Consider the following 26234-nt stretch of genomic DNA (forward strand, 5'->3'; position numbering starts at 1 on the left):
TGAACATGTCCAATCTCAAGAATAAGTAGGTAATACCTGTAATACTGAGATTGGTTCTAATGATAATTCAATAGTTAAATTATGTTCAATCACCCTGGATAACCTTTGAGCTAAGCAGTTTCTCCCAAAAGACAGACGACTGGCAGTGATATATGTAATAAAAGATTAAATTCATAGGATATTTCTTGCACCCAACTGTATTTAACACGTTATTCCCTTTCGAATGATATATCACAGTGCCAATTTGACCTCGTTTACATAAAATTTTACTTCGATCGTTTGACACAGTCTGTCTGCTTTAAAACTGGTACGTTGGTGCCACAGCTGTCTCTCGATTGTAGTCCTCTGCGTATCTGGGAATAAGTTTTTTTTCCTGCTGAACGCTTGCTGCAGCAGGAGAGAGCAACGCAATTCGCCCCCTTTATATTGCCATTGGTAGATCGTAGAACTGCACATGTGTGTATATTTCCTGCAGCATTTTCCGCATCTCCTGCGAATGGTTCCAGTCTCTTGTTTCGCAAATGACTTTGACCTGCAATGAAAAGTGAAACAGAAGTTATCGCACTTTCAGAAATGGGATTCGATGGATAATTCAGCTTTGTGCGGAAAGCCCATTTAGCGCAGCACCGGCTCAACAGACGCTCGGTTTGCTAGTAGCTTGTGTTATCTATTTTCATTTACGGACACTATGGGCTCTCTGTTGCTGGTGTGGATTGTTCGGGTACTTATATGCAAGAGGCGTGCGAAGGGATTATCGTTTTTATGCATTCAGATAGTAGAGTTATGTGCAGTTTTATATTTCGTTTTACCAGGTTTCCCCTAATGGATAGAGAAAAGTTAATATTTGGTTCGAAAATTAACCGCGGTGGTCGACGAATATGAAAAATTGCACAAGCTTTTTCGCTGCAAGTTGTTTACTCCTTGCTACACTCGCTTTTAATGGTTATCAGACGAGTCTTATTGGTTTTTTAGGTTACCTTCATGGTAAATGGCAGTACTCTAGGACTCACCTCGACACTGTGAAGATCACGAATAAAAGCTCGGTCATGCATTATATCCTTGATGGAAACTCCCATATCTGCTAACTGCTTGCACAAAGTTGCTAAGCCACCCGGGCCGTCACTGACCGTCACTGTAAATCTGCACATTTCGAGAGTTGGGGGAAAAAATAACAAATCATGTTAAGGAGTGCTGTGTTCGTAAAAGTGCTATCATCAAATTACCTTTGCAAGCGTCCTTCGGCAGCCATACCACGCTCCAGACATCGACCGAACATGGTAGTGTCGATATTTCCACCACATATCAGGAGGACCACTCTAGCGAAAAGACGAAAATTGAAACAATGCCGCTAACATGTTTGAACCCAGTCACCAGTACCTTTTGCCTTTGAACTCATCCAGATGCCCAGCGAGAATAGCAGCCAATCCAGAAGCCCCAGCTCCTTCGACTACGCATTTCTCCAGCTCAACCAGTCGCAAAATGGCCAGGGCAATCCACTCCTCTTTCACCACAATCATTTTGTCTAGCAGTGGAACGCTGGTGGCGAAAGCGTTATAGCCTACTTGTGGCACCGCCAGACCGTCTGCCAGCGTAGGCTGGTTTGGAGTGTAGATCGGTGCTTTGTTCTCCAGTGCTTTGGTAAAGCTCGGACATTTTTCCGATTCCACACCCTGCAACATAGGTGACTTATGTTACTGGATTTGTTGGAAAATATCATTGCGCCGACTGACGCTATGCCGAAAAAGTTAGTTTTATAGAATCGAGCATGCTGTTGGGTAGGTTAACTAAATTCCATTATCTTAATATATTTATTTTATTCATTAAGTTAAATATAGATGGGTATTACACAAACTTTTGTTACATCAGAGTAGTAACGTCACAAGCAACTAAAGTGTGTTTTTCCTTGATTCATTTTGGACAGAGCAGATAAGAAAGTTTGGTCTTGCAATCACCGAAAAGCACCGTATGCCTCTCTCAACATTTGGCGTTTGTTCCGTTGTGTTTTGGTGGTACTGTTGCATTGTTACCAGTACCAGAAAAAGTGAAAAGAGAAGAAGTTTTTACTGCATAGTGGTAGATCCAATCAAAACACGAGAAAAGATTGTGTTAATGCTCTTAAATTGTATCATGAACTATGATTTCTGCAATTATTTATGAGTAACTTTCGTTGAAACGAGGCCACTGCTGACACAAGGTCTTCAAATATTAGAACTTTTGTACTTGATTAGTTGAATGTGAAATTTTTAGCAAACCGTGAGATCTATATTAAGTGATATTTTCTAAATTTGTAATGAAACAACCAACACATGACACAGTTCTGTAAAGAAGAAGAACTGGGCTTTCGACTGAAGCGAAAATTTTTGGCGGCCATCTTGGATTTGGTCGCCATATTGGAATTCATCAAAAAATCATCGTTTTCGCCATGATCCATTAACCGGTTTTAATTTCAAGACCATCAATGGAAAGCTGAAAAAAATGCCATAAGAAACATTCATCAAATTAGGTGTGAAGTGGAATTAACCCGAGTCACTTGTACATTTATTACTGTAACGAAAATTCTCATAATGCTAGAAACAAAACCCTTTTTCTTCATTTGAATGTGTCTACCCTTCGTCAGCTTCCCCTCCTGCTGTGCCCAGCCACTTTTTACTCTTTGTCCTTTTTGGTACTCCCTATAAACTGACAACCGGCCAGTCGTCGTATTTTCGAATCTCGGCTTGGTGGTGCTGCTAGATAGAGTTAGTAGAATTGTTGCACTGACCCCGTTACTGTTATGTACTCTAACAGCCGGCTGCGAAGTCTGTCGATAAAGAAGGGTCAAGTCTTAGGAAGACGTTTATGCCCAAGGCTTTGCTCTGGGTTGCTATAAACCGACACAAAGCCATTTTTACGCTTTTGAACCACCCTACTATACTCGGAAAAGCAAAAATTCAAGACAAAAATCAATATCTCGAAAAATATTAGCTCTATGGATTTCATACATTCAGCAGATTTCATTTATAAAAACTACAAGGTATACAGCCCTAAGGGTTGTACGAAAGGGTGACGTGGGACTATATCAGATCATCAGATCAAAGACTAATGTTAACTGCATTTCTGGCATATGCATGTTTATAAGAATCTGTGAGTGCCATTGTTTAAGTGAAAGTTTAAAAGAGAAGAGCGAAATATTCAGATTCAATTCTTTAATGAATGCAGTGGTGGTTTTGAAAATACGTGGACGGGGGTTCATAAGTACAACGCCTGCAACCATTGAGACATAGAGATTTCTTTTAAAAATCACTTGTGTGCATCATAAAGGTTGAAATGGTAATGCATGACCAGCCCACAGATTATTGTATTGAATATAATTTGTTTCAATAATTTTACTTTAACTCGCATGTGGCCTTTAAAAGGGCCATTGGTTACAAATAACATTAAAGCCAAAGCACGTTCATCGCAAATATGACGTGTCATCCGAATGTTCTTCTCTTTTGACATGAATGGCAACAGCCACGTAAGTTAGCGGCGTCGATTCACTGTCTTTTGCTTCGAGAAGGTTTTACTAGTTTACTTTCACAGCTTACCGCTTGTTACATTGCAGAAAATATTGCACATACGCAAACATTTCTGTTTTATTTGTATGAGAGTCCTTATCCTCCTACCACAGGGGTGAGGGGTGTCAAACTATCATAAAACAAATAAATTCAAAATAAATTCATGCCTCCAAAAACCCCCACATGCCAAATTTGGTTCCATTTTCTTGATTCGTTCTCGAGTTATGAGGAAATTTGTTTATTTTTTGTATGGGAGCCCCCCCACCCCCCACCTAAAAAAGGTCTCAGTTGACCATAAAAAAATTCTTGCCTTCTAAAGCCCCCACATGCAAAATTTGGTTTCATTTGCTTGATTAGTACACGAGTTATGAGGAAATTTGTTCATTATTAGTATGGGATCCTTCCCCTCCTAAAGAGGGGAGGGGTCTCATTTTACCATAGAACAAATTCTTGCCTTCTGAAGCCCCCACATTCCAAATTTGGTTCCATTTGTTTGATTAGTTCTCCAGTTTTGAAGAAATTTGTGTTTCGTTTGTATAGGAGCCCCCTCTCTTACGCCCTCCTTAAAATTGTTCTTTTACCGCCCTATAAAATTGCTGGTCATTTTATCTATCTAACGACATATAAATTGTTCAGTTTCGTTCAGTACTTTAATAGTTACTAGGATTTGAAATCTTTCATTCAAACGTTACACTTCTATTTTCATTTTCACAAAGTGCTACCCAGTCCCAGTGTAGTAAACAAAGACGTAGTCCTACGTCAAAAGAGACCTATCATTTAGTAGAATTAGTCACTGGGGTGGTTCACTTTTGCTCGTTAAGAAAATTTTAACTTTTTATTCTTGTGATATAGAGCAATATTTCCCACCATAAAGTTGTAGAGAATTTATTTTGCAGAAGCTTTGCTGAAGAAACGAAAATTGTATATCGTCTGTGTATTGCTGTATAACGATCTTTCTAGAATGTGTCAGGGTGGGTCTTAAAAAATTATTTTTTTTTGCTCTAACATTTTTATATGAAAACCAATTGGGAAATTGTGTTCGGATGACTTTTAGGGCATGAAATGATGAATTTTTGAAGCCACTAGGTAGTTGCTACCCATTGCACAGTGGGCAAAATCGATCGAAAAAACGGAACTTTTTGCTGTCGTTGTTTTTATGGGGTAAAAAGTAACTTTTCTTATGTAAAAAATCGCGAGAAATCGATTGGTCTCAACGCGCGGAAATGACAAGAAGAAGCCCATTTTGCCCCATTTACCCCTATTTTCTAATAGTTTTGAAAGAATCATGTACAAACTCTCTCCAATTTGAGATTCTATGATAAGGAAAGAAGAATAACGTTAGGAAATGGTATATGAATAACCTACACAACAGGCATGCTTTCTTGAAAATCTCTGACAAAAGTAATGAATTGGTATTTTACCTGCAGTACAAAAACCTTGAGGAAAATGGGGCAAAACAGACTTCTAGATTATGTTATGTTAAAATAAAATTGTTCATATAACTATTTCCCAACGTTATTCTTCTTTCCTTACCATAGAATCTCAAATTGGAGAGAGTTTGTACATGATTCTTTCAAAGCTATTAGAAAATTGGGTAGATGGGCAAAAATGGGCTACTTCTCGTCATTTCCGCGCGTTGAGACCATCACCAATCGATTTCTCGTGATTTTTTACATAAGAAAAGTCACTTTTTACCCCAGAAAAACAGTGGCAACAAAAAGTTCCGTTTTTTTGGTCGATTCTGCCCACTGTGCATTGTCTGAAGGAAGTTATAGAAGTTTATGTCCGACAATATTACAGTTTTACACATCATCGCACACTTCCGTTGGCTCATATTTTCAAAATCAGAATGCATGGTCTAAAAGGACGTACCTGAATCTATAAAATCAATGTAATGACATTTTTCCCCTTTTCTCATGTTCTGTACAAAAACGCATTGAAAAAGTATGTATTTTTACATTTATATGACAGCCTTCACGCCAACTCGTATATGGGGTTGGCAGCAACCTCTCAGAATTTAATGAACCTTTGTGTGTGTAAAGAGTTTATGTAAATAATCTCTTTAGAAACTTTAAATACTTAGTTTTTCTAAAATTGGTCTCGACTAACTTTTGGAAAGGGCTCAGTTTTTCCACTTTTTTATAAAAAGGTTTTCAGCTTCGTTGATTGTCCGGCGAAACTGGGGGTTAGTGTAGCAGGTTTTGTATATCGCCACCACGAAAAAAACAAAGGTAGTGAAAGAAGAATAAGGAAATTTGAACTGGAACAGTCGGAATAGACGCACGAGACCAAAAAGGACTATGGATCGGAAACTAGGGACGTGGAACTGTCGCTCTCTCAGCTTCCAAGGGAGCACTTGAGTGCTCTTTGATGCATTGAAGAGCCGCAAGTTCGACGGCGCCGCAAGTGGTGTGCAAGAAGAGTGCAACGGTACGTACTTTCAGAGATGGACATACAATCTACCAGAGCTGCGGTAACACACACGAGCTGGATATAGCTTCCATAGTGAAGGGCGAGATGCGGAAACGTGTAATTGGATGGTGGCTGAGAATGTGCAGGTTGAGAATCAAGGGCCGGTGCTTCAACATAAGCATGATCATCGTGCACAGCCCTCACAAATTCTACGCGCAGTTGGAGAATGAATACGACCGCTGCCCAAAGCATGATAACTAGATCATCATAGGGAATTTCAATGCTCATGTAAACCAGGAGGAGCATCAAAAACCGGTGATTGGAGGGTTCAACGCACACCAGCTGACCAATGAAACGGTCCTAAGACTTATCGACTATGCCGCCTCCAAAAATATGACCGTACCGTACATAATACCTTCTTCCGAGTACACCTGGAGGTCACCAAATCAAACAGAATCACAGATCGACCACGTTTTGATCGACGGTCGACATTTCTCAGAAATTAACGACGTCAGATCTTATCGAAGCGCTAATGTAGGTTCGGACCACTACCTAGTGATGGTTAAGATGCGCCCAAAACTCTCTGTTGTGGACAACATTCTGTATCTATGCTAGCCCCGGTTAAATTTCGCGCGGCTGAAACAACAAGACGTCGCCGCAAACTACGCGCACTCACTCGAAGTTGCGCTGCCGGAAGGGGACGAGTTGGATGAAGCCCCTCTCGAGGACTGTTGGAAAACCATCAAAACCGTCATCAGTAGTGTAGCGGAGAGCTCCATCGGGCATGTGGTATGGAATCAGCGGAACGATTGGTTTGACGATGAATGTAGGAAGGTGACGGATGAGGAGAACGCTACGTGGGCGGCCAAGATGCATAGTGCCACACGTCAGAACGCGGAAAAAACTAACAGAAGAAGCTGCAACGAAACCAAATCTTCCGGGAGAAAAATCGTGACCTGGAAGAGCAGGATTATGCAGAGTTAGAGCGGTCGCATCGTTCGCGAAAGTTTTACAAGAAACTGAACGGATCCCGCGAAGGCTTTGTGCTGCAAGTCGAAATGTGTCGGGACAAGAATGGCAGTATTCTGACGGATGATCGTCAGGTGACCGATAGGTGGAAGCAACACTTCGATGGCACCCAGGTGGAGAACCATAACGACGGGAAAAGCGATTTCGACGGCGTAACAAACGGGGAGGAGGTGCCAGCCCGAGCGTTAGGTGAAGTTAAGGAGGCCATTATGCAGCTAAAGAACAAAAAGTCAGCTGGGAAAGATGTCATCGGAGCGGAGCTTAATAAAATGGGATCAGAAAAGCTGGCCGTTTGTATGCACCGGCTAATTGTTAGAATTTGAGATAAGGAACAGCTACCGGAGGAGTGGAAAGATGGGGTTTTCCGCACGATCTACAAAAAATGCGAGAAGTTGGACTGTGAGAACTATCGTGCGATCACCGTATTCAATGCCGCCCGCAAGGTGTTGTCCCTAATCATTTTTCGCTGAGTATCACCAATTGCGAACAGATTTGCGGGAACTTATCAAGCCAGCTTCGTCGAAGGTCGGTCTACAACGGATTAAATATTTACACTGCGGCAAATCCTCCAAAAGGACCGTGAATGCAGAGTTCCCACGCGTCATTTGTTCGTTGACTTCAAAGCTGCATATGATACCATATGATGACTGAGCCCGTATTGGAGTTTAAGCTCATACGGTTAGTTTGGCACCAGTCGGCAGAAACGGTTAGTTGACGTTGAAGAAAGAGAGCATCCTCGGTGGTACGAACTACAAAGAATATTTTGAGGTTATCGGCAAAAGATAACTCCATCCGGACCCGCAGAGGTCGATGTTTTCATTCGACTAATAGCTGATTGTATCATGCATTCATTGATATCGATACAATCTAGCGACTGACTTGATGTAGGAACGTTAAGCGCCGCGAGAAATATGTCAGACATTGACAACATCTCATTTGAAAAAATGCGGGTGAACTTTCTAGCGAACAACTGATAAATTTACCGTGGGCGCGAGCCCGTCTGCGCTTAATAGTGCATCGTTGAGGGTAGCCCAGATTTCTTCCGCTGCTCATTTACGTATTTCCAAAATGATTTTGGAGCTGACTTAAGCCTGCGTTGGAAGTTCTGCAGGTAATATGTATGACAGCGTCTACCTATCCTCTTGTAGACTCTGATGATTAGTACATAACGTTGACGTAGTATGCAACCACCAGCCTTTTTGTATTTTCTCAGTGCAGCCCTTTTAGTTATTTTTAAACGTCTTAACTCCGCAGTATGCCACAACGGTAGTCTAGAATGCTGAGTGGTAATGCTTTTGGGTACATGGCAATCAATGGCGTAATTCAAAATATTAGTAAAAGTATTTACAGCTTGGTTGATATCGTCATTGTCAAGAATTTCAAATCAATTAATATTCAACAGGATGTCGATAATACTATTGTAGTTAGCTCTCCTAAAATTGTAACTGACGATGTCGGAAAGTTGGCAGCTGAGAGTAGCACGCTTAACGTCGAGGACGGTATCTAACACTCTTGACAAGCGCAGAGATCAAGGATTCTACCAATTTTCGGTCACTACTGGATTGATTTGACGCAATAGATTAAAGCTGTAGCATTCAATGCTGGTTATTGGTGCCATCATGAAATGATGAACGTTCTGAATCAGGATACAAAAAGCCGTTTGCAGCAGAACACTACTTCAAACCGGGAAAATTGTAAGCACCAACAATAACAATTTCATGGACAGGAAGGGCCAGAGCCGGTATCGCTTTTCGCGAATTCGTGAATCGTTGTGCGCATCAAGTAGTGTCAAATCATGTTTTCGATCGGGTGGTATATATATAACACAGAAGTAGAGTGAGTATTCATCAAGAGAGATTCGTACCGAAACGTGCTCAACACACTCGCTTACAATATTTTCGATCGGATGCACCTCTAAACTGCGATCGACCGCAAGTAACACACCACCGCCGGAAAACTTAGAGCTGTTGCGCGAACTTCGATCGGTGCGAAACTTCGTAGTTAGGCCCTAAAATTTGCAACGACAAGGTTTTGCGTTCATTAGCTTCACATTCGTTACCTTCAAAGCCGCTTATATACCATCGATCTGAAAGAGCTATGGAAAATCATTCTACGAATGATGGAACACAGTGATATGTCTGGATTTCAGGTGGATTATCAAGTTCATTTGAATCACACAGAGGGCTTCATCAAGGTGATGGTCTCTCATGCATGCTGTTCGACATAGCGTTACATGGTTTTATGAACTGCGCGGATACCAACACGCGGGGAACAATTTCAACAAATCTATTAAATTCGTCCGCTCTGTCGATGTCATGGATATTATCGGCAGAACATCTGGGGCGCTGGCTAAACAGTACACGAGACTGAAATGCGAAGCAGAAAAGATTGGATTAAAAGTAAATAAGTCCAAAACACAGTACATGCTGGCCGGTGGACCAGAGACTTGCGTAATAATGTAACGATCGACGTCAACGACGGCCAGTGACACTAGCTGGGAGATTCGGAGGCGTATTATCAGCGGAAATCATGCTTACTATGGGCTTCATAAGCAACTACGGTCGAACAAACTAAGACCCCGTGCAAAGTGCACCCAGTACAAGCCGCTGATTAGAGCCGTTGTTCTCTATGGGCATGAAAGATGGACAATGCTCGAGGAAAACCTGCGAGTTCTCCGAGTTTTCGAAAGATGAGTGTTAAGAACGATTTTCGGCGGCGTACAGGAGAGCGGAGGTTAAACCAGGAACTCGCACAGCTCTATGGTGAACGTAGTATTAAAAAGGTGCAAAAGCTGGACGGATATGATGGGCAGCATATGTTGCAAAAATGCTGGCCAACTACCCTGAAGAACTCCGGTAGGAACAAAACACCAGAGGCGCAGCGAGCAAGACGATTGTTTTCGTTTTTTTTGTAGAGGGATTTGACTAACTTATCCATTAATTGGAACTTTTACAATATATTCCTGTTTTTACTGTGCGTGCTATATGGCTAGACCATGTGGAGCAGCATCTGGCGGAGTGTACGCGGTGTCCAAGGAATTGGAGAGCGGTAGCCCACAACTGAGTAAATTGGAGAAGCTTGGTTTATCACGCTTTGTCTGAGCACTGCAAGCCAACGAAGTCATTAAGTATGTATTGAATGGCCCATGTATAAAATGGCCGAAAAATACATAGAAATTGATAGAAAATTTGTAAAGTTGCAATAATTTCGTACTCACGCTTTAGAGTTATTTAAAAAAAACTGTCTGATAGTAAGTATAGGTATATAGGAGCATTTAGCTCGTATGAATAATGCAGCATTTTTAAAATTTATGAAACACATCAACTGTCCATCAATATTTCACTTCAACAGGTTTTCACAGTAGCGACGACATTTTCATCGCCCGATTCGGTCCAATGTGTTTCGGACTACTCTGTATTGTGCTCGTGTTAGTTACCATACAACATGCCAGCGGAAAACAAAAAACGATTAATTCACATGCACAAGCAACTCACAATGATTTTGGTTTGAGGGCTCAAGTTTTTGATGGCGGTTGCAACGCCGGCAATCAGGCCTCCGCCTCCGACGGGCACCACAACGGCGTCGATGTTGCTAACTTGTTCGGCGATTTCCAGTCCAATTGTGCCCTGGCCGGCCATGATGTGCGGATGATCGTACCCGTTGATGTACGTGAGACCCGTTTCGTGTGCCATTTTCAGCGCAATCTTTTTTGCTTCTCCCATGTCGCAGCCCTGTGTATAAGCATATGGATCACTGGGTTAGATGCAGCACCAACAACCGGCGGCAAAAAGTAGGCAATTCCAATGAACGTGCTGTTTGACGCAGCATGAAATTCTCACGAACCGTCGATTTTGCAAAGACTCACCTGAACGATGACATTTGCATGATAGTCACGGCATTTTTGTATCTTCATCAGCGATGCTTTCAGTGGCATAACCACCGTCACCGGGATTCCCAGCTTCCAGCCGTGGTAACTGAGTCCCTGCCAAGTAGAATGGTAAAGGAAAGAACAAAAAGGAAATTTAATTTCCCGCCGCATAAGCCAATGCTTTACACAATAACCTCTGCACTACAGTGGTGTACCAAAAGTTTGGAAGCACCTTGGGGGAAAATGTGAAATGATTTCAAATTAAGTTGTTAGTTTGTCTTTTCATCTTGGCAAATGAAGCGGGAAAACTGTGCCATAGCTGTGTGTGTAGGCGACGAAGGAATATATGGGATTGCTGATTGGATTTTCTGTTTGGATGGTACGTATGTGTATGTAGTTATAATGATCTTTTTTTCTGCTGTGCTGGTTTCAACGACATGCGATGAAATTGACTTGGTCAGTTTTCGCGTAATTAATTCCGAAGAAGTATAAATATAGTAGTTTCATCATTTAGTTTAGTTTTTTAGAGGATTCCAAAATTGAATGAGAACGAAACAATGATAACGAAAATAATGACCTAATGAAAAATACAAAATGCATTTGCTTTTAGATAGAGAGAAAATATGATTATGTGAAATTGTATGAAACAGTTTCTAGTTACTACGACTTGATAAAAACATCAATTTCTCATTCAATCTCTTTACCTTGCCAGTTCGATACTTTCCCAACGCACTGTAACAGGTCATATGACGAATCTCTTCTTACCTGAGCATGGTTTCCCAGGGAAGCCGATATAACGCCCTTTTTTCGTTGCTCCTCCGTAAGCATCACCAGCGCGTACCGTGCGCCGCGCTCCTTGAAGCTTCCGGTGAATTGGAGAAACTCTTTTTTGAGAAAAATATCCATGTCGAGAATTTCTGATAGGTGAGATTTCTGTCGGAACTCGTAGAAAATTAATCTAAACGTCAGTTTCCGACTCAATCAATCGCTTACCGAACAAGGTGTGTGCTCGATTCCTTTTTTGATTTTGAACGCCGCTGAGGTAACATCCTGAAAAGTAATTATCTGTGGATTATCAGCGTTGCAAAATGGATCTTCGAACTCCGCCGGCTCCGAGGTCCCGTTGCTATCAACCGTGGTGCCGTTTGCCAGCGGCACATCATTTTGCTTCGTTTCTTTTTCCTCGCCCGCGAGCTTGGTAGTTGACAGAGTACTCGTTATCTGCGCCAGGGTGCTCATGTTTCACGCAATCTGAATGAATGAAAAGTGGAAAAGTTTGTAGACGGTTCGTTACACCTCAACTAAAGTGAACAGCAGCTCAGTTTGCGTTTATAATCATATCCAAGAGATGGAACTTTACTCGCGATGTCAAGTAAGCATTAAGTGGGTTTAGTTAATGGTAATTTACTTTTTATGCAAAGTTTATGTTATATTCGTGCATAATTTTCTGTTGAGTTTTTACAAATTATCAGTTTGGATCAGTTACCATGTTGCATGTTACGAAGATAGTAATTGTTGGTTGACAAGTTTCTGTTATCTTTAGCGTAACTACGACGATTGTTCATTCTATTGATTTTTTTTTGCGAAATCTCGTTCAACTGATAACGAGACAATAAACAAATTGACTAAGAATTTTGTTTTTCGTTACCAACAAGTCGACTGATATCATACTTAAATCGACCAACTGTGTGTACCAAAATGGTCAGCAAAATTTTATGAAAGTGAATTTTATGATCTAGCATTGCAAATTTGGTTTCATAGCAGTAAAAGAAAATAGAAAATTGCAAAATCACATTCACATGCTGATGCTATGAATATCTGACGTTCTCTAAGATGCTCAAAAATAGCTCTTAAAATTATTTGACTGTATGAGTAACTGGATTGAATAACAGGTAAGCTGTGAAAAAATTTAACTCATTAGGATCAATGTGATTGAGATGGATGGTGGTTTTATGTTAATGAGTGTTTTGAGTTCATTAGGGATAAATCTAATGTCAAACTTTAGATATGTGTGCAAGGTATTTCTACCTGACTGCCCGAGTTGATATGTGATCGCACATTGATGCGCTATACAGCGCACCACGTGCGACGTAGTTGCGACACACAGAACAAGAATAAAACCGAATGTCGCGAGTCGATTATTACGGTTTTCAACTGCAACAACAATAATAGCCTATCTTCTCTGCGACAAAAACAAAGAGCAGTCACACAAAAACAATATCGTCACTGAGTAAGTGTGTGGTGCGTGCGGGGAATGGTAAAATTGGAAGAGTGAAACAAAACCAGATATTAGACTACACAATAGTATGGTGTGGTTGCGAAAATTAATGTTCACATCAAAAATCCGACGAGGTTAGGTTAAAAAATTATGAAGATAATTGGCCTATTCGACCGTGTGCAGCGTTTTCAAGCATTTCCAAATGCAGCATGCTTTCGAATGGTGATAGCAAGCGTCGTAGTGGAACTAAGGATAGGAAGCTGTATTTGAAGGTGTTCAGAACGATTATGGCAAACCTAGAACTGTCAGATTATAATATTGACAAGAATGGCACTTCATTGGATAATTTTAAGGATTTGGGAGGAGGAGAAACTACCGGAGCAGTGGATGGAAGGTGTTGTCTGTCCCATCTACAAAAAGAGCGATCGGCTAGCTTGCTGTAATTACCGTGACATTACGTTGGTCAACGCTACCTACAAGATGCTCTTCCAGATTTTGTTGCGTCATCTATCCCCAATAGCAAGAGAATTTGTAGGGCAGTGTCAGGCGGCCTAATGGGGGCACGTGTTGCCACGGATCAATTGTTTACTCTTCGACAAATCTTGCAGAAATGTCGGGAGTACAACGTGCCCACGCATCATATTTTCGAGGATTTCAGAGCAGCATACGATACAGTTGAACGCGAACAGCGATGGCAGATAATGCTCGAGTACGGTTATCTGGACAAACTGACGTGACTGATCAAAGCTACACTAGAGCGAGTGATATGCTACGTGCGTGTTTCAGGGCACTCTCGAGTTCTTTCAAATCGCGCAGAAGGTTGTAGCAAAGGGATGGACTGTACTGTATGTTATTCAATATCGCTATTGAAAGTGTGATCCGGTGAGCGAGACGAAAAGAATGAGCTTCAGCAAGAGTAGCCAACTCCTAGCCTTCGTCGACGACCTCGACATCATTACTATAAACATTGGGACGGCGGATACATTCTACGCCAGACTAAAAATGGAGGCTAGGAGGATAGAGTTATAAATCAATGCGCCGAAAACCAAATATATAGCAGGAAGAGGCTCCAGAGAAATCAACGTTTGCCTCCCACGGACAGTGACTATTGACGGCGATGAACTGGAAGTGGTTGATGAATTCGTATATTTGGAATCTCTGATCACCGCCGACAAAAATACGAGTAAGAAAATTCAACAATGCAATCAATCTGGAAATCGAGCCTGCTTTTCCTTCCGCAAGACACTACGATCAAGGAGCATTCGCCGCCGCATAAAGCAGACGATGTACAAAACGCTAATCAGACCGGTAGTCCTTTACGGACTTAAGACAGTAACTTTGCTTACGGAAGACATACGTGCACTTGCCGTATTTGAATGAAAGCTGTTGCGGACCATTTTTGACGGAATACAAACGGATAGTGGAGAGTGGCGTGGATGCATGAACCATAAGTTGCAAGCACTACTTGGAGAGATTTCCATTATACAACGGGTGAAACTTGAGGGCCGGTCACGTCGCAAGGTTGCCGGACGACTGTGCAGCAAAATCCATTCTCTTCAAGAAACCCACTGGTACCAGGAATAGGGAGGCGCAGCGTGCCAGATGACTCGACCAGATTGAAGCCGACTTGCGTGTGGCGAAACGCGCAACGAATTGGGGACGAGTAGCCCAAGACCGAGTATAATGGAGAGGAATTCTTGAATCTTGATACTTTACCTGGCTCTCGGCTGGTAAAGTAAGCAGGTAAGCACCGTCAGAAGGAGTCGTCTGCAAGAAGGATTTCGATCTTTTCGGGTCAGTAAGCAACAAAACTGGACACTGAATCAGAATTTCGTGGCCAAAAGGCGTGCCTGAATACTGTACTAAGACGTAACAACCTCGAGCCTCGACGTACGAAGGATGCATCCTCATGGACGACGAATAGCGAGAGCAAGATGGCTTCATCGTTTCGTTCCTTGGGCCGTGAGCTTAGAGCAACCGGCCAAACGGCGAAGAAGTACCTGGTCAAAATGGAAATTTTAATGCGGAAGCGTCAACCGAAAGCTAGTCATGTCTGAGCAGCAGGCAACCACTCAGAAGGAGTAGCTGAAGGTGCTGATGAAAAGCATTATCATTGCGAAACCCGCACTCGATGATCTTATTTTCTTACAGACGCGTTCTCATTCTAACGAACGCACCGGCATAACTATTTCTTTCGGACGCTCGCTCTATTAGCTATTAGCCACGGTCGTCGTTCTCGCTCGTCGTTACAACCCGAGTAGTTGATACCGATTGCTCGCGAAAGCTCGCGCTTTTATCCGCGTGAGCAAGCGAGGGCGTAGGTTGGATAAGAAATAATGCAAGATCTATATCCACTGTGCCGGACTGTTGGCTGCTCACGAGTTGTTAGCCTCGTCAGCAGACTGTGCAGAGACGCTACGAGGCTGGTGTTCGTGAATGCGTAGATAGCAGAATGTACATATGTAGACAGCACCGGCGGTTGTTTGTCGTATGCTTACATCAGTGAAAGAAGCGTTAGATGCTATGCTTCTCATTCTCGCTCGCGTGAGTGTAGGCACCGCTTAATTCTCGATCGATTTGCAATATTGAACATCTTTTCGGCGATCAATAGACATACTTGACATTAAACGGCAACGACTTGCAGGGGACAGAGTACTTTAGGAGCCCCAGTAAGGAAGTAAATGATGACGTCAAATATATTTTCTATACCAAGTTGCCAAAGAAAGTCCTTCTGTGACTGACGATCACGAGAAGAGGTGTCTAAGCCGCTGTTCTTTCATTGGGGGCTTGCGGTGAACGAGGAGATACACAGCACGAAGCGCCTGCCAGAAATTGCCGCTTTCATTAAGAAGTATCATGCGATGGAGGATGCGGTCTTTTGGCCGAATCTGGCCTTAGCTTTAGATTATTGAACAAACTAGATATGCCAGTCTTCGATTTCTGCATACATACGAAAAGAGTATATCATCAGCTCTATCTACTAACGGCAGGGTTCACCAGACTAACATATTCTTTGTATCGGCTACTCATTTTACACAAGCGTTAGTGACAGACGAAGTAGGGTAAAGAACTAGTTTTAAGCAGTCTAAGCGGGTCACTGATTGTTTTACCTTATTACAAGCGATGGGTTGACTAAGTGGGGGATATCAGCATACCAATCTTCTTGCTATCTTTAGCTCTTCAAGCTGTTACCATTGGAAGACACTATTATTGAGCTAAACTTTTGATTTTTCGCTTTAAAAGTTGGAGCGGCGGAACTAATTTTGAACACACCGAACCCATTTTCACCCGCAAGGTGCTATTTTAAGTAATCCTGAAATCTGAATTTTTTTACGTCCCGTTAAAAAATCCCTCGAACTTTTCCCCCTATTCAGTAAGTTCGCGTTCCTATCCGCGACCTACTAATCGGCATCTGATGCGTAACCGGCATAGCGTATCGGCATAGATGCGTAAAATGCCATCTGTCTAAATTGTTTATCGGGGCATACACTCACCGCACCGTTCGGCAAACGGTATTCGTCGTCTCTTTTATTCTCTGGTGTTCTTATGGGAAACTGCGAGTTTGACGTCTCACTCGCTGTTCATAAGGATGGTGGGAGAACAAAAGAGGTAAACATATAGCAGTACAAACGATCAGTACAGTGTTGTCAAAGCAAATAACATTGAAACACATCGTTGCTTTATTAAATCACTGAGAAATTTTCGAAAATTATTGAAAAAGCTGTCTTTTGTGTTGTTTTTAATAAAGAAAAATTAATTATGAACATACATTTCTCTTGAAAGTATTGAATCACCATAGGAGGTTTCAGGTAATTTCAGGTAAATTGTGTTTGTGCGAATCAAATGTATAGTTAAGTGATTTGTGAAGATGATCCTATCAAAAGATTTTGAAAATATGAATAAAAAAGTGCATTTTCGCCATTTATGTTCAACTGATTAAAATAGGTAACACTGCTTAACTCGTTCCTTACCCTAATTAGATGTGTGGCTATCAAAAACGCTTTACGAACACTACGACAGGTTACTGAATTCTCTTGCCGTCAGGAGCCACTTTACTGATGATTGAATATGCGAAGAGGTGCGTATCTATATTCTTTAATAATCTAAGCCATGACCCATTACGCCGATCCTTGAAGGAGATGGTCCGGCTATAAATAAACGTTGTACCGAAGACCGCTAACTCTCGCAACGTCCCCAAACTGCGACTGATAGCAAATTTTTCGGCGAACTTTAATCGGCGGATCTAGTCCAATAATTTCGCTACCAAGAAGGGCAGAGCAGAAGAACATGCCGATGTCCAACTTTTTATCGGCCATAGCTAAGGTTCCGGTCAACTGACGTGAGGCCGCCCGGCAGGGCATCGAAACATTTTTTAGATAGCCTAATAAGCGTAGGATTTGAGGAAAATTTCTTCCATTGAATTATATTTTGAAGTTGTTTTTCATCGTCATCCGCAACGGGCTATGTCATCATCATTACGACGTGTTTAGCGTTCCAACTTCCAACCTTCCTTTCGATTTTGACAAGTGAGCGTATGTCCTCTGTGACATATTGAAATACATAGCGTCACAGATTAAAATACATAAAGAGTTTACTTATTTACTTAGTTGGCCTTACGCCTTATGACAAGGTCTGCGTAGCATAATTCTTCTTTCTAGCTCGGTCCATAGCGGCTGGTCTCCAGTTCCGCGGGCACCCTGTACTCGCCAGATCTCGTTCCATCTGGTTTTGCCACCTCATTCGCTCTTCGTCTTATTCCTTTTTTGCAGAATAGTCATCCGGCACTCTAGCAACATGTCCTACCCGACGTATCCTTCTAGCTTTAAGCACTTTCTAAATAGTAGGTTGGTCGCAGAGACGCGCGAACTTGTGGTTCATACTTCGCCTTCATACGCCGTTTTCTTGCATGCCACCAAAGTTGGTTCTTAGCACCTACCGTTCGAAAACTCCGAGCTCGTAGGTCCTCTTAGTAGTGTCCTCGTTTCGTGCCCATAGAGAACTACCGGTCTGATGAGCGTTTTGTACAATGTGAATTTCTACGGGGTTCAGATTGTTCGGTCGCAAGTGTATGTGGAGTTCTTAGTAGGCCGGACCTCCGCTGATAATATGCTTTTTAATCTTACGGCTAGTATTGTTGTCCTCTGTTACCAGTGAGTCAAGGTATACGAACTCGTCGACTATCTCAAACTTATCCCCGTCGATTAGCACGGTACTGGCCAAGCAGACTCTGTTGCGTTCGGTTCCGCCCAGCAGCATATATTTCGTTTGAGACGTAGTTATCTTCAACCCAATCTTCTCTGCTTCGCGTTCTAGTCTGGTGTACTGATACCACCGCCCCAAATGTTCTGCCGTATCTGGAGCTGCTGCAGCATGCTGTAGAGGCCTCTCCGATGGCTGATCCTATTACATGCTAACAGTGTTCGAAAGAAGGTAGCGCCTCATCAGTTACTCAATATTGGCGGTTTCAAGTGAAAAAAAAAACTTGATTTGTAGCCCAAACCTTCTAGCCTTCGTATTTTATATGGCGTAGAATGCCTCCGCCGTCTTAAAGCTTTTATTTACCTGGAGCTTTGAGCAACCTCGTCAGTTTGTCCTCAAAATTGTTCTCGTGTATTATCTGCCATAGCTGTTCACGATCGACTATATCGTATGCTGCTCTGAAGTCTAGGATAATATGATGCGTGGGCACATTATACTCCCGATCCGAGTAGCACGGGCCCCCATAAAGATCGCCTGGTATCGCTCTGCGAAATTTTTAGCTATTGGGGAAAGTTAAATAGATAGTCAGACTCTTACAGTCTCTTTCAATGGAAATTCGAGCCTACGACGACTGGCTTGTTAGATCGGCGTCGTACCTCGAATCCATCTGGGATTTTTATTTGACTACGAAAAACAAAATTAAGTTTCAAAATTGCAAAATTCAGTGTTAAAGCTAATAATGAAAAAACAAATTTGAATGAAAAGCTCAAATTATCAATGTATGTTTCTGCTGGCTGTCAGCACCAATAGCGTGGAAAAAAGGAAACAAAATAGTGGAGGCTTGGTCGTTTCAAATGCTGCTAGAAAAACACGGACGGTTGATCAAAACAATCGCAAAAACATATTGCATATTATGACAATTTTTTGTAAATGTTAATTTTTTACGCGCCAATTAGCTGCATGCCAGTTTAGCTCAGTGTAGTGATGCGAAGGGAAATCAATTAGTAAAGATTATTCCAATTTGCGCTGGACGGCTGCCACGGTACAATTTTCAACTGTAAAATTATTTTGTTACCAACTAACTAGGTATACTTGCAAAAAAAATGATTCACATCTATTGACAAGCTGCCAACAAATTTTCGCTGGTCTATAAATTAATCGGTTTAAAAAATCAGACATGACCTCAATACCAATATCAAAGATAGTATCAAAACAATGAACAGCTGAAACAATTAGAGCTTTTATGCTAATTAGTTTGCAAATAGAATTGGGTTTTGTTTTCTTTTATATGTTATTTCATTACCACCACTACTAATTCAATTAATATGTTTAATTACTATTTAGAAGTTTATCCATAATTGAATAAAATTAGTTCTGCTATAGCAATCATTCCGAATTTGTAAAATATTCCGCGAGCCGTACGAATATCTTCGGTGGGCCACAAGATGACGCAGATACTATATACAAGTTTAAGATTATCTTTATGATAATTAACTTGAAAGAGAATCATCGCGGAAATTCTCGGTCGCAAAATTCACAAGAAACTCCTTTATCAGAAATCTTTATGATGCTAAATCAATAGCAAAGCAAAGTCTAGGTGCTACATTATGTTTTCGAAACTTGACCTATTTACTGTTTTCTATTTGACAGATATCGCAGCTAGCTGCTAGAATACAGGACAATTGTGAGGTCCGTAGTACGATCCTATAGACTCTAACAGCTTTTCCCCGCCGAGATTCTTTCGTTAACTGTATGCGAAGTATCAGTCCTACTAAATTGATTTCTACAAATTACAACATTACTAAGAAGTAGAGAGGGTCTATAATTCGGAAAATAGCTGACCAGCTAGGAACGTTGATATTTTATAATAGATTAGGTAACTTATTTTAAACGGCGTAAGCGGATCTCTGATTGCTTTACCTCTTTATAAGGGATGGCTTGACTAAGTGGGGGATATCAATATACCAATCTTCTTGTTAACTTTAGTTCTTCAAGCTGTCACCACTGAAAGTTAATATTATGAAGCTAAACTTCTGGCGTTGAATCTATTTTCAACCGCAATGCATTTTAAACACCAAGGCATTTTCTTAAGCAGTCCTGAATTTTTCTGTTGTATTGCAAACTTGTTCCAAATTATCACTGTTTTAAGCTTGCGACCATGACGTCAAATGACGCAAGCGCTCACATGTCTACTATAATTTGGTATATGAAAATTAAGTACTTGACTTTTAGAAATGCTGTAATCAGGGCTGTAATCAGTAGCGAGGTGGCGATTTTCTTGGGCAGTATCGAAGTAGTGGTTCTCTTTAGCAGTTGAAAAAATGTAAGTTTTTTGACAACAGTCTTTAATTTATCATTTTTCTTGTTAAAAACGCAATAAACTGTGTTTGCATCAGTTATATTAATAGTTAAGTGATTCAAGATGACGTGTTTATCAAAATATTCTCAAAATATGAGCACACTACTGCACTTACTTTTAGAAGAGTAAGAAAGACGAGCCCGATTAATCAATTCCTTACCATATTTAGAAGGAAAATGATTCTACTGCCTTATTCCGTGGATTGCTGTATTTGATTAAATTACTCATAATATTGGGTATGAAATGGAGAGAGTTACCTGGAAGAAGTGTTAAACATAGCTCTGGCGCTCTCAAACTGCCACCGAGCGCTTCCACGCAGATCTAAGTCAAATGATGACGGTCTATGGCCTTACCCGGAAATGCTTCATGTACTTACTGAAGCAGCTAAGCTAGGAAGTGCGAACTAGAGCGCCTGTTCTCCAGGTGAGGGGCAGCTCAAACAGCGTCTGTCTCGAAAGGGGCGGCTGAATATGAAATGCTGTATCCCGCAAGCTATACCTAAGATGGCAGACCCATCAGCGGGATGTAGGTATCGCGACCCCAGTGAGGTAGTATACCGAAAACTCAATTACTACGAATAACGAAGAAAGAAATTCAGGATGGAACAATCGGTAAAGGAAACGGCAAGGGACAAGGAAACGATTAAGGGATAACGATTGGAATCTTGGTAGCTGGAATGTCCGAATTCTCCATGAACCGGCACGGGCTGGTTTGCTTGCTCGAGAGCTGCATCAACTCGCTGCTAACCAGGAAGTTCGGTTACCAAATTCCGCAGAAAGGGAGTTCCGTACAGTAGACCCTATTGCAGGCACTTCTTTCAAGTACCACATCTACTGCAGTGGCGGTAAAAAAGCAGAACATGGAGTCGGTTTCGCAGTGTTGGGAAAACAAAAGCAACGAGTTATCCGGTGGAGGCCCGTAAATGACCGTATATGCGTGTTGAGGATTAAGGGCAAATTCTTCAACTACAGCCTAAACAACTTATACGCACCGACAAATGATAAATCCGATGATGCTAAGGACGAGTTTTACGACAGGCTTGAGAGGACCTATGTAGAGGGCCCAAAACACGATGTGAAAATCATCATCGGAGATGCGCAGATCGGGAGGGAGTCCTACTAGCACAGTTGTTATAAATTAGTTGTGGTAACCGATTAATGATTTCAGTCATAAATAGGTTGCAGCAAACAAAAGTGACAAAAGTGTGCTACTTGGGAGGAATTCTTCCGACCATTTGAAGTCATTGGAAGACATAGCCTTCATCTGTCGACCAATGATAACGGTCTGAGGCTCATAAATTTTGCCGCGGCCAGCGGAATGGCCATCTGTAGCACCTACTTTCCACGTTTGAATATTCGGAAACACACCTGGAGGCATCCAAATGGAGACTCTAGCTTTCAGATCGAACATGTCTTGACGGTCGACACTTTTCGGATGTTATCGATGTACGGTCTTTTCGGGGACCAAACATCGGCTCTGACCACTATCTCGTAGTGAGTAAGATTCGTGCAAGGTTGTCGAACGCGGCGAAAGCTCGCACTGAGAGTACGCTGCGTTTCAACATCCAGCGGTTAACGGCAGACGGCGTAGCAGCGGAGTACGCCAGAAAGCTTGACCAATGACTCGCAGAACAGCAGGTAGAAGGAGAAGAAATAAATGGGCTGTGGGGGAACATCCATGGTGACATCAAAACAGCTGCGAGAGAGGTGGTAGGCACGACGCGTGGAAGACAGCGTAATAGCTGGTTTGATGCCGCATGCCAGAGAGTGACAGGTGAAAAAAACTAGGCCAGGAGTCGCATGCTCGCTGCGGCAACGCGTCAAAGCAGAACGAGGTACAGAGAGACTAGCGTTGCGGAAAAAAGAATCTATCGTCTAAAGAAACGCGAGTACGAGGAGCACGTGCTCGCCGGCGCAAACGTGGAAAGGAATAGAACTATCATCACGAAATCTCACATGCTTCTTGGTTTTGCGGATGACGTCGATATCATCGGAATCAATCGTAGAGCAGTGGAAGAGCACCGCCAAAACGAAGTACATGGTTGTTAGTAGGGAACGTGGGAGTCCAATGGTGTTGGTGCCGAGGTGGAGTTTAAGCTGCGAAGTGAAACGACAAGTTGCAGCCGCGAATCGGGCTTTCTACGGATTACGTGGCCAGCTGAAGTCCCGTAGTTTGCAAATTCGCACAAAACTGGTGCTCTACAGAACACTAATCCTTCCGGTGGCCCTCTACGCACACGAATCATAAACGCTAAAGGAAGCTGATCGGTGAGTGCATGGGGTTTTTGAGCGTAAAATTCTGTGATCTATCTTGGTGGTGGACTTGGTGGCAAAATGGAGTGTGGCGCTGTACCAAGTATACAAATATGCTGATATAGTGAAGGTAGTGCAATGTGGCAGGCTGCGGTTGGCTGGACACGTGGCCAGAATGCCCGACGAAAGAGTAGCCAAAACTATTTTCAGCAAAGAACCAGAAAGAGGCCGTAGACTCCGAGGCAGACCCCGCACCCGGTGGGTGTGTGCTGTCGAAGCCGATGCACGTTCAGCTGGTGTTCGTGAGGATTGGAGAACGGCAGTCCTGGACCGATGGTACTGGAGGACCATAATTCGTTCGGCGCAGGATCGGTAACGGACCGTTACCACTAAAGTAAAGTAAAGTAGTACCCATAATATTTTGTTAAATATTCTCTACATCGCTATCAACATTATGTTAAAGAATAATTTCATAACTATAACAATTTCTTCAGTTGGGTGTACTATTGTTATTCATCAACACAAAATTTAAACAATTTAGTATGATGCCTAATTTTACTTGTTTATCTAGCTTCATATCAGCGATATGAAAACTTTATAAAATGGCGTCTAAGTCCATCGTAAAAGCCGCTATGTTATACTAATGCCTGAATGCTACACTGGGTATTTGCAACAGCAAAAGCTTGGAAGCTTAATCAAAAGTACGTTTCAGTTCTAACAACGCCATATTGATACACTTCACGAAGATACCGTGATTGTCCTGGTACTTATCTATCAATGTCTTAATGTTAATATTCTTTCACAATCGCTTCAAACAGGTTTTCTCCTGCATGCAGGCTACTGATAAGAAATCGTAATCCGGATTTAACTAAAAATCTGCTTTAAACCTATAGCACGTGACCAACTGTTGCAACAAGTTTTCGTTAACAAGACATTGATAAGGAAGAAGGTCATGTGTAACGACATGAAAACAACCTTGAGTCACTCTTGTTGTGCTACGTTATCAATATAAGCACGTTTTTTTGCACTCAAACATAAATATTTTTGGTTTTTACAATCTATTTCGTAATCTTTCAAAACAGTTCCAAGCAGTTTGTATTGATTGGGTGTTTATATCGTTAGGTTGTTACCAATTTCATCAGGACATGGAATAAATGATACAAATGTCTGAATGACAGCAATTGTGCTGTTGAAGGTTCACAATCACCGTATTTAATCAATAACGTAAAAGTTTTCGACAACCCTTTTACTCCTGTCTTGTTTTTATGCTGATTGCCTTCAATTGCTTCCCGGTTTGATTGTTGTAGAGGCATTCTTCAGTTCAGTTTGATTGTTGTAGAGGCTTCAAATGTTCAAATCGTCTCGAAGAAAAGTAAACTGTTCTATATTTACTGCCATCAACAGCGAACCGGATTTTAATAGCTTTGCTACCTAAAGCCGTATTTATATACATAACAATCACATGGCAATCCAAAGGAGCTCAAGTCTATTTGTTTCCACAAGCACCGAATTTAATTATACTTTTCAAGAGTTTAAATTCACAAAGACGCACTAAATCAAATTCAAACGAATTGCCATGAAAAATGGTCGGAAGAGTTTTCTTTAACTACAGATTCACTAGAACTTCCATTATATTCACAAACTGTTAAAATATTCATAAGACTTGCACTATTCATTAATAATAAATGTAGTTTTCCAGCCCCTTATTGAACTAACTGTAATTTTCGTGTTAAGTAAATTGAAGTATTACTTACTTGTGCTTAGGATGACTGTTAGAAATCAGTACAAATTGTAACGATTTCACCACTGGGTGCTTCAATTTCACCACAAGGATGCTTCAGTTTACACTTGCCTCGCAGGCTGCGGTAAATCACTCCACCGCGGAATCGATGCTGTTCTCGGCAACGAAGGTTTCACACAATTGATCTGAATTCTAGACGCCACCGATCTAATATTATTTATTCAATTCAATTAACACATTTTCTCAACACTTCGGTGTTGCTACGGGCTTCTTCTATACGTGTCTATTATCATCCGCACGTCAAAATCGATGCATGCTATGTGCATTACTCATTTTCACGCTCAGTCTAAAATGACGCTGTTTTCGCTTAATCGATCAACCGCGCTCTAAAACAATGAATGGCACCATCTGCTGGAGCTGGAGCTGGATGCAGTCTGAACGGTTTGAGACAGATGCAGATGAACATAGTTTTCTTTTGCCTGTAATCTGCTATGCGCAGCTGTTTGTCCGGCGGGACAACCACTGGCACTGCAAAGACTACAAATCAGGACGAGTCGATTCGTTATCAGCTGTTTGATTGAACTAGGAAGCACGGAGCAGCAAATGCTTGTCAACTATTTTGGTCTCGGTGAATCACAATACACAAGCAGGGTTGACGGTAGTAAGTCGGTTGAAAGAATGTTCTCAATAAAATAAAATAAAATAATTTTAGTGGTCTACGAATCCTTTGTTACTTTCTCACGTATTGCCACTAGAATTTCGTTTACCCGTTTTAACTCTCTATTTAACACACTATGAAGTAATTTGCGGTTTCGTCACTAAAGGAGAATGACATTAGCTGGGGGCCTGCGGCTCGTATGTGTAGGGTTCAGAGGGGGGCAAAGAGTGGAGAAGAGGATCCGGGAGTTTGGAATTTGAAGTTGCTGATTCCTATTGCAAACAGGTTCAGTGAGGTCCACAGCTAATGTCAAAAAACCTTTATATATGTGCGTGGTGGAATACTTTATTGCAAAAACGGTTATCGAGAAATAGAGTGATTGACATAGAAAGTTGCCAATATTGTATTGGCTCTATCTTTGAACGTATACTAGTGATGGTGCCCTAAAAGTTGGCATGATAACAGCTCATTGTATTATCGGCAAGCCAGCGGGAGCATTAGCAAGAAGAAATTGACGTTTTATTTTCAATGCGATAAACATGTTTCACGCAATAAAATATTAGCGTGATAAAGTGGCTTTCTAGCGATTGGTAGTCGAATGTCTCGACCCGAGATCACGAAGTAATTTTCTCTTGTTGCATTAAACCGGCCACTGATGCAGTGGATCATCTGTTACCGTGTGACTCGTGGGCAGGGATGACACATATAATTCTGTGTTTTTTGTTGGAAAAATCTGACAATCTGTACGGCGAGGAAAAATATCTGTGCAAAAATCTGTCCAATGCAAAACAATGAGAGTGAAAGAGATAGAGAGTCATTTTGCTGACTATTTCCGTCTCTTTCACTCTCATGTAAAAGCTCAAAAATCTGTTTAATCTGTGTAATTTGGCGAAAATCTGTATTCTATGCATACAGATTCTGTACAGGGGATTTCTTTCAAATATCTGTTAAACACAGAATAA

General features: G+C 41.6%; 1 protein-coding gene across 1 annotated transcript; it reads right to left on the reverse strand.

Annotated features, from left to right (window-relative positions):
• Positions 1-182: 182 nt before the first annotated feature.
• Positions 183-25039, reverse strand: LOC128742250 (L-threonine ammonia-lyase). The gene is made up of 9 exons (XM_053838546.1): positions 24628-25039; positions 11839-12096; positions 11611-11778; positions 10843-10959; positions 10472-10708; positions 1378-1670; positions 1224-1316; positions 1011-1140; positions 183-532 (listed from the first exon to the last, which is right to left on the reverse strand). Exons 2-9 carry the CDS (start codon positions 12082-12084, stop codon positions 422-424), a joined length of 1395 nt encoding a protein of 464 aa, XP_053694521.1. The 5' UTR covers positions 12085-12096; positions 24628-25039; the 3' UTR covers positions 183-421.
• Between the last annotated feature and the right edge of the window lie 1195 nt (positions 25040-26234).

This window comes from Sabethes cyaneus, chromosome 3, assembly GCF_943734655.1.
Source record: "Sabethes cyaneus chromosome 3, idSabCyanKW18_F2, whole genome shotgun sequence".
Classification (NCBI taxonomy): domain Eukaryota; kingdom Metazoa; phylum Arthropoda; class Insecta; order Diptera; family Culicidae; genus Sabethes; species Sabethes cyaneus.